Source organism: Saccostrea cucullata, unplaced genomic scaffold (assembly GCF_032062105.1).
Source record: "Saccostrea cucullata isolate Sc308-1 unplaced genomic scaffold, CSIRO_AGI_Scuc_v1 ctg15942, whole genome shotgun sequence".
Classification (NCBI taxonomy): domain Eukaryota; kingdom Metazoa; phylum Mollusca; class Bivalvia; order Ostreida; family Ostreidae; genus Saccostrea; species Saccostrea cuccullata.
The window spans coordinates 1,535-11,153 of record NW_026940844.1 but is presented as its reverse complement, the minus strand read 5'-3'; the positions used below and the strand labels follow the sequence as shown (position 1 = coordinate 11,153).

At 32.2% G+C, this 9,619-nt stretch overlaps 1 protein-coding gene across 1 annotated transcript; it reads right to left on the bottom strand.

Annotated features, from left to right (window-relative positions):
* Positions 1 to 764: 764 nt before the first annotated feature.
* LOC134256427 (uncharacterized) lies at positions 765 to 2,228 on the bottom strand. Its single transcript, XM_062739071.1, has 4 exons — positions 2,166 to 2,228; positions 1,671 to 1,886; positions 1,366 to 1,470; positions 765 to 951 (listed from the first exon to the last, which is right to left on the bottom strand). Exons 2-4 carry the CDS (start codon positions 1,870 to 1,872, stop codon positions 854 to 856), a joined length of 405 nt encoding a protein of 134 aa, XP_062595055.1. The 5' UTR covers positions 1,873 to 1,886; positions 2,166 to 2,228; the 3' UTR covers positions 765 to 853.
* Positions 2,229 to 9,619: the final 7,391 nt, after the last annotated feature.

The following is a 9,619-nucleotide window of genomic DNA, read 5'->3' as shown; positions in this document are numbered from 1 at the left end:
TTTTGTGTGGAGCGTAGTGCAGTCAGACGAGGATTGACGATGGATAAATGGCAGCTTACACTGTGATTTCACATCCGGAAATCAAACTTAATGTGTCATCTCTCACGAGAGATGACAAAAACAATAATGAAAAGTAGTATAAGAAAAGAAAAGTAGTATAATGATAAAATACCATCATATAATGACAGAGTACCATCACATAATGATAAAATACCATCATATAATGACAAAATACCATCATATAATGATAAAATACCATCATATAATGACAAAATACCATCATATAATGATAAAATACCATCATATAATGACAAAATACCATCATATAATGATAAAATACCATCATATAATGATAAAATACCATCATATAATGACAAAATACCATCAATAATGACAAAATACCATCATATAATGATAAAATACCATCATATAATGATAAAATACCATCATATAATGATAAAATACCGTCATATAATGACAAAATACCATCATATAATGATAAAATACCAAATACCATCATATAATGACAAAGTACCAGCATATAATGCAAGTTCTGCACATAAGGTAGTTACGGCGTTCCATAGAATTTATATATTTGGAGATTTTTAATATTATCTAACAAAGTAATGTCTGGGTAATCTTTCTTTAAACTTTTACAAAAATATCAATGTTCTTAATCAGAATGAAATTCTTTTCATTTATATCCAACATGTCTACTTTTCAACCTCCCTGGGTACATAACAACATCGGCAGAATAACTTTAAGTGCGTGACTTCCTTACCAATATTTTTCAATGGATTTAAAAAATATGATGATTTGATAAAACAATCGGAAGTAAGGTATACATCTATAGCTACATTCTACTATATCGTAACTGAAATATTTCACATGTTTCCAATTTGTTACCAATAATGGTCTCTGTGACATCTGCTGGTGATGTCCTTGATGAGTCTGAAAGAAAAAAATTGCACACAACTCAATTAAAACTTTAATGAACATAAATTCTTAAATTTAGAGAAGGTAGTACATGTAGCTTACTTATGTTTTAGCTTATTAAGAAAAAGCAAATCCCTTATTAAAAAAGACTTAAAAGGATAATTATTACTTGCTTTCTTCAGTTTTTTTGTGAAATGCAATAAGAAAATATGATTGGTGCAAATTGTATTGTACTCAATCAAAAATATAATGTTCATTAATCTATTCATTTATTTTAAAGACTTTTATAAAAAAAAAATACTGAAAAAATGAATTCGTAATAAGGTCTATGATTTCGTTCATTTTAGATTAGGGAATACCACGAATAATCATTTTAGATTTTCACGATACATAATGTGTTTAAAAAATAGAAACGCTACATAAAACTACCTGGAGCTTCACACACACCAAATCCAAGTTTGCCTGTTAACCTACAAACTTTCTGACCGCCACATTCCTCTGCTGATGTGCAAATATCAACAAAAGTACCAAATACTGCAAAAGTTAAACTTATTGATTGAAACATATATGATTGGCTGTTATACCATTTAAACAAATATGCATTTGAAAATGTAATATGTTTTAGGCATCTTTAGTCCCTTTATATATATCCTCTTGATCTCCCCTCTTTGTCCAAATATCTGTGTACATATATATATATGTAGTAAAATTATAATCGATGTCTATAAACATACCTGAATGCTTGTTATTTCTACATGTTGTTTCCATTTTGATTCTCTTCATATCAACTTCAATCACCTGTTTGCAATTTGGCTTTGTTTGAAATAAAATACTATTGTTTTTGTTTATTTCGAGTTTAAAAAGTACTTTGGAAAGCTGGAACGTCGGCCATTCAGTAAGTGGCACCGTGGATATGGAGCATGAATGATTACACATACGATCTGCTTTCTCTAATTATAAGTAGAACAAAATATACTAGTATACATGTTTTATTGGTCTCAGTAAAGATAGCATACTATAGTCTGCATGCGCAAAATAAGACAAAGAAAAATAAAGATATTTATGCATTTAATTTTATCTAAACCGCAAAAAATTTTAAAATACTTTAAAGAAGACTCTGAAATATATCATCTTTTTTTATTTTAACTTCTTAAAAAGTAACTATGAAATATAAGAATGTTAAAGCTTGACTTAAACGACTTTAAATAAACAAATTTTCATAGACGCACCAGGAATCCAATCGGTTTCTATCTCTTTTAGCTTAAAGCCGCAAATAACTGGACTTTTCCAGAAGCGATATATATCGTCAAAACAGGTTTCCCTTGAAAACATACAGGTACACTGATAAAACATAGATATAAAGCAAAGAAACTACGAAGAATGTTTATGTCGTGTTGTATGTAAGCAAATATAGGCGTACAAAAACCTCACTTGTTTTTAGCCGGGCTTATTGCTTAAAGAGCAATTGCCGGCTTCAATCGCAACTTTCTCGGGCATTTCCGGCTAGCGGAAAAACGACCTCGAATGTACTAGGAAGACGCCATTACAACCCTTTTCACGATCTTTGAAATAAATGCATGGAGACCTTTCATCTGTGGAATATGTAGTTTAACTTTATTCAATGTAATGATATTACCTAAAATATACCATAGAAGGAACTTCTATCTCCGTTTACACTATATTTGAATAAACAGGAAGATGTATAAATTTTTAACATCCGGTGATGTTAATACATTCGAGGTTGTTTTTCCGACCTCTGACGGAAAGACCCGAGATGATGCGATTGTTGTCGGCGTAAAGACGAATACTGACCCCCATCGAATAATGACCGGGGGTCATTTTGCAACGACAAAAAATGACCCTCCACCCGTAGAAAAAAATCTTTTTTTTGTAGAAAAAGAGTCCTAGGGGTCATTATTTTATATGTTCGTCCTATAAAAAATTGACCCCCTTTGAAAGATGACCCCCTTTAAAGTGATACAAAATTTATAACAGGTGAAAGGGAAAAATATTTTGCATATTATAATTGTTCTTGCTTCGAGTAAATCATGCATTTGTTCGAATAAATTTGATCTAGCACGTAGGGGTAATAAACACTTCTGGCTTCTAAATCCAATTTATTTTAAAAATACAAAGTCACTCCAAGTATTTCATGGATTAAACAGGTGTTAGCAAAAAAAATAATTAAATAATTGATGGAAAAAAAATAGATAAATAAATACTTGTTGAATCAATGATTTATTAATTTTTCAGAGTTATGACAGAACTCAATAAGTCTCTTCACAAATTAAAAAAAAAATACTACCATGTGTTTCAAATATTGTTCAAAATTTTCTCAGGTAAGTAACTCTGTGTACTAAATTGATAATCCCACATCTTAGGTAACCATACAGTGCTCTGGGAGTATGTATACTTCATTTTGCTTCGTCGCCCGCGTGGCGCAGTGGTTAGAACGTCTGCTCTAGAGTCAAGAAGTAAGAAGTCAATTCTTATGTCGCGGGTTCGAATCCCACTGCGGGAAGTGGAGACCGGTCCTTCGGAGACAGTATAAACTGAGGTCCCGTGTCGCAGTAGGTGCTGGCACGAAAAAAGATCCCTCTCTATGGCCCTAAGTGCTGAGTAAAGGATAAAATTTGCAGCTCTCCACCGGCAAATGGTGGCGTCTCCATATGAAGTGAAAAATTCTCGAGCGAGACGTTAAACAATATACAATCAATCAATCTTTTTGCTTCAATGAACATATATAGGGGCATACTGGGGCATATACTGGGGTTAACCGTAGGTGTCTGTAGGAAACAGTAGCTATACAGTGACATACTGTAGGCGTATCGGGGCCTACTTTATGTAACTGTGGCATGCTGGAGATACATACAGTGGCATGCAGAGATTTACTTTATATACAGAGCTACCGTACCATACTGTAAATATACCGTTGATTACTGTGAACAATCTGTAGGATACAGAGAAAGACAGGGAATTTTCATACAGACAGGGGTTTTAATAGCCAGTTGTGAAAGTTTCTCATTTTCTCAGCCGAAATATTGACAAATTAGTTTTAGCAATTAACAATCAATCAATTAATCTTCATTTCTCTGATAAAGGAGCAAACCTAGAAAATCAAAGATGGCACATTTAAATGGATCAAACGCACGCTGGAGATGAAATTTATGAATATAATTTTTTTTTTCTTTACTGACTCCATTGAAACGTTGTTTCAGAAAAAAATTATTTGTTTGGAAAAAGTAGAAATTTGTAGCAGACGAATTAATATCGGTGCGTACAAAGAAGTAATTTGTTCGAATTAATCCTAGACGTCAGACAATGAAAGAGGGTGAAATTTTATCCCCCCTCCCCCAAAAAAGAACATTACATTAAATCAAATAAATAAATGAAAAGCAAAAATATCAATAAAACTCTATACCTTTCAATAATACTAAAAGAGGCTTTAGGTAAAATATTGAAATGAGTTTAAGCCTTCACACAAGTACATCATATCATAATGTATTGATTAAAGCATACTTTAAATGTTGATGGGGGTAAACTTGAAAGTATTGTGGCAAAGTAGCAGTTGAAAATTAGTAGAATAGTATATTATTTTAAGCTTATTTTTAGTCCCTCGCTATAGAAAAATAAAGCTAAGGTAGTTTTTTTTGTTGCTTTTGTTGACAATTGACTTCCTCATAAATAAGTAAGGGGGTGGGGTGGGTATAATATTAGTTATCCAGGTTCAATCAAGGGTGTACGGGGATTTACCCCGGGTTTTATTCCATACACCCTGAGGCCGCAGGCCTCAGGGTGTATGGAATAAAACCCGGGGTAAATCCCCGTACACCCTTGATTGAACCTGGATAACGAATTTATTTCCTTTGTACCAATAAAAAAAGCTTTGTAAACATCAGAGTGTGTCTCAATCTATCGATTAGATAACTACGTACTGAGAATGTATGCATTGTGACGTCACGTTTTATTTACACCCGGCTCAAGTCGGGTGCACGGATATTTACACCCGACTTTGTAACCAATCAAAGCCCGTGTTACAAGCTAGATAGGAAATAACACCTAAAATATGCTCTGTAAAGCTATGGGCTAGTGTAAAATATACATTCTAATGCAAAAAGTATACATGTAGACACAACCTTTAGATTTAGCACACAGTATTCATTACTTTTCTTAATTCTTGTTTTACTCCACCCTTTTACTCAGATCAGTTCTGAGAATATTTTTCAAAGAATTTAATATGAAAATCAGAACAAACATTTTCATTTTTATAACGTCTTCTTTATACTGTATCATGATATGAAAAGTTGATTGAAGACCATTTCTTTTTATGTCCCCGTAATCGAAGATTCGGGTGTATATAGTTTTATCGTGTACATCTGTATGTCTGTCTGTCTATCTGGCGGTCTGTTTGTCCGCAAAAACTTTAACCTTGACCATAACTTTTCATTTATTGGATCTTTGACTTTCTTATTTAATATGTATTTAATATGTGTATTCCTTGTGACAAAACCATACTTTGGGTACCACCCGATTAGACCTTTTGACCTTGGAGATTTCCGTTCTTATGAAAAAAAAATGTTTAACCTTGGCCTTAACTTTTGAACGATTAGGGCTAGGGTTTTCATACTTCACATATGTAATAATTGTTACATTAAACCTTTCTTAAGAAACTTTGACCCTTTGACCTTTGAGTTTGACCTACCTTTGAAAAAGTTATCCTTCGCCATTACTTTTGAACAAGGGGTGCTAGGGATTTCCTATTTTGCAATTGTATTTCTTGTGAGAAGACCCTACTTTGGGTACCAATATATTTAAATTGCATTTTAGAAAAGCTTAATCTTCGTTATGTTGCCATACAGGGGAACAGCTGTTTCACAAACACATCTTTTTAATTCATATATATAAGAGGAGTTGCGGAGAGATGGATACCCCAAAGCGTAACAGACGGACGGACGGACATCCCGATCACTATATACCCTGCCGTTTTTCAAGCGGAGGATATAATAATAATATATGATACTGCTGATTTTTTCTGTCAGTTCGATGATTTCCACCATCGAAAAGCAATGTTTACATAACCCTTTAGGCTCAATAAATCTTTTACTCCTTTAGATTCTGAATCATCGCATTAACCTTAAAATATAGCTATGATTGTATAATGTTATGAGATCAACATAACATCAATTTATACCCATTTAGCTCAGGTGAGCATTTTGGCCAATATGCTTCTTTATCTATTTTTTCTTATGCCACCTTAAAAATTTCAGCTTTAATCCACAGGGAGTCATTTTCCTACGGGGGTCATTTTTCTTCACGTAGGTTCTGCAAATTTTTAGGGTGGTGACACTTTTTCTAAGGGTAAAAGGATCATTTTTCGACGTTAAATAATGACCGGGGGTCATTTTTCGCCGTAGAATATTGTCCGGGGTCATTTTTTTGCTGTCGAAAAATGACCCCCGGTCATTATTCGATGGGGGTCATTATTCGTCTTTACACCGGCTTACAATGTATGTCATCCTGTTCAAGGCAGAAAGTCAACCCCATAGTCGCCATTTTAAAGTTACGTGCAAAAATATAGTTCTTACTCTCAACCACTTTTGAGATAATACAAACGCTAAATAAAGTAACAAAAATAAAACGAAGATTTATCTATATAAATAAACATTAGTAGTAATGACTTTTAAAATTTCAGTCCTAAGTTAAAGAACATAGTTCATTAGCGTTAGGATTTTTGATAATCAGTGTTATCGTAGTTCTCTACACATACGAAGTAAAGCAGGAGAGGGAACCAGATTGGCCTGTTTGTTTACATTCAGCCAGATTAATTCTGATTCTGACAAAATAGGACCGTGGTATTTCGATTGAAAAACTCATTTATGTTGATAGTTTTAAAATAATTTTTTCATCAGAATATAAACGCAATTCAAGTACATGTACGAAATTCATTCTACTCTGTAAATGAGTCCGGCTTTCTATACTTCTGAGTACTTTGATTGAAGTGGACTATTGGTGTTTAATCGACATTGTTTTTGGAAAATGACTGATGTCACATCGACAAAGATATATAGTGGGGTGTTAACAGGTTGATAAATCCTTTGAATTTTGAAGGGTATTTCTCCTTTCAAAAATCATGAAGGAAAAAATTTGCCTGATCTGCTTATTGAGGTATTGAAAGAATCCGTGCAAATAAAGATACTTGTGCATTGCTTGGTCCTGTAAACGTTATACCAAGTCCTTATCTTACAAAAATATTAACTGCTAAAAAGAGTCACAATAAGTACCGTGCTACAGTTTATTTTAGAAGCGGTGTAACTAAAATGTTGATCCTCAAAATCCCGAATGAACTTTGAGACACCAATTTCAAAAACTCTAAACTTACTACTTTCTACACTTTATAAAGCAATTCTTCACGATTAATTAAACTCTACATTTATTGATACCATACAACGGGTATTTTTTATGAGCTATTTTTTTTTACTTTTTAACGAGTTTTATAAATGCATCAAATCAAATTTAAACACCTAAAATTTCACAGAAGATAAAAAAAGTCTTGTGTGAATTCTCAACATTGTATCATAATGTATGAGAGTCATGCCAGTCAACCTTGTACCTAGAGGCCTGTTGGTTTTTTATCACTTTAATGTCGATAAATAATTGGGAAAAAACAAGTGCATGTAAATCTTCATTAACTTGCATACGTTAAACAAACAGTGTCAATTATATGGTTACTCTAGACTATTACACATCTTAGTATTTTTACGAGACGCATAATTTCTGATAATCATTTTATTTTTACAGGTCTTCCAGTTATGCTTTTTTTTTTACTTTGTTATGTTTTATGTGCTTCGAATTATAATCTTCAAATTTTTAATACATTGTAAATCTGTCAATTAAATTATTATGAAATGAGTTGTACCTCTTTGTTTCCTGTAAAATCAATACGAGCAAGTGGTGCGCAACTAAAATGACACCTAGCAATGTGTATTAAAAAACAGGAATATTAAAGAAAGGACAAAAGCTAAATAAAGGTAAAGTGCAAATATATAATAATTTAATGAATGGTTTTAATGGAAACAGAATATTTTTTTTATTTCAGGTTGTCTAGACACGTTTTTGTATGTAAACGCATTCAAAGTGCTAACAATAATTAATATTAAATTGTACATGTACCTCCGATGATTTTGAGCGGACATGCTCAATTCGTAAAAAATTAAATAATACAGATAAATTAATATCACCCTATCTGAACCAAAATGACTAGGGATATTTCCGACGACATGTTCAGTGCATAAGGCTTCCGGTTGTTGAAACCGGGCAACAGGGGGTGCTTACTCTTTCTGGGCACCTGATTCCCCCTCATGAATTAGGGACCTTTGCATAATGTCTACTACTGATTAAAACTTGATAAGGATAATAAAAAAAAAATCATTGATTTAACGTAAAGATACGTTTTCATCTAATATTTATATAAATTTTGAACAATGCGGCAAGAAACCTCTTAGTATCGTTCCATTCTATAAAATTACAGAGGAAAATGATAAATGACCAAAGAACAATATTCCATTGATAACTGGAAGCCTAACCTAAACAGATAAAGAGATCAATATCTTAATTGCATGAATATAGCTCTAAAAATTGTTTTCATACTTTAAACTTATTAATTATTACTGTTTGTAATTAACAGTATCAAGTTTATATTATTTTGGCGCTTCCTTGGTACATTTTTGGCGCCAACTTTTGACGTTGTCTTTTAACTATGACGTGATAACATGGATGTTACCATTATTAATCTGAGTATGCAAAATTCTAGTTAAGAGGTAAGAGTCGAAATTTTCATGGATTAAATTGCGATCGTTTACATTAATTTTTTAATTAAATTTACAAAATCAAAATTTACAAAAATTATTAAGCAAAAATATTACATTCAAATTAATTATCCTATTCATAACTCTGCCTACAAAAAATAACTTGCCTTGTCAAGCAAATCGAATAATGGAAAACTCCCAGACAAACAACAGTACTTCTCATAGTTAACATTATGTCAAAATATTGTGTCTGATATCTAACTCTAGAAATGTCATAATATTTTATGGTTTTTTGTATTGATTTAAGTGGTCCTTGTTCTATTATACAAATATAGCTAAAAATACCACAACAGGAATTTCACTTTTCCTGAAAACTATATTGAAAAGAACAGCTGTAATTATTAATTTTTGAATATTGATAAATTACAGCTTTTTAATTGTATGAAAATAATTAAATATGGCTCGTTTTTAAGTCACTGTCATTTAGAATTCAAATATATTTTATTCATATCAATTCTTATCTCTCCAACATACATGCACATTTATAAAACATATTAATTGAACAGAAGGTAAGAGTTCCAATCTAATTCGAATGAATGACATGTCGAAGAGTGTGTCCTGGTTTTTAAGTCATTTTTATAAATTTCTTACTACAATATAAGAACTAGTGCTAATTGTAACGGGGACCGTTACAGATGTTCCCCAAACGCTCCCCAACTCCCTTTTGGTGCCATATTCCCTGTAATCTCTATTAAATAAGAAATACTTAATGGCATTAAATTTTAAACTTATCAAGGTCTTCCCAGAAGAATACAAAATATATTTAGATTTAAGCATTGTACGCTTGTTCATGTGCGTAACGGCCATATTATCTTGTC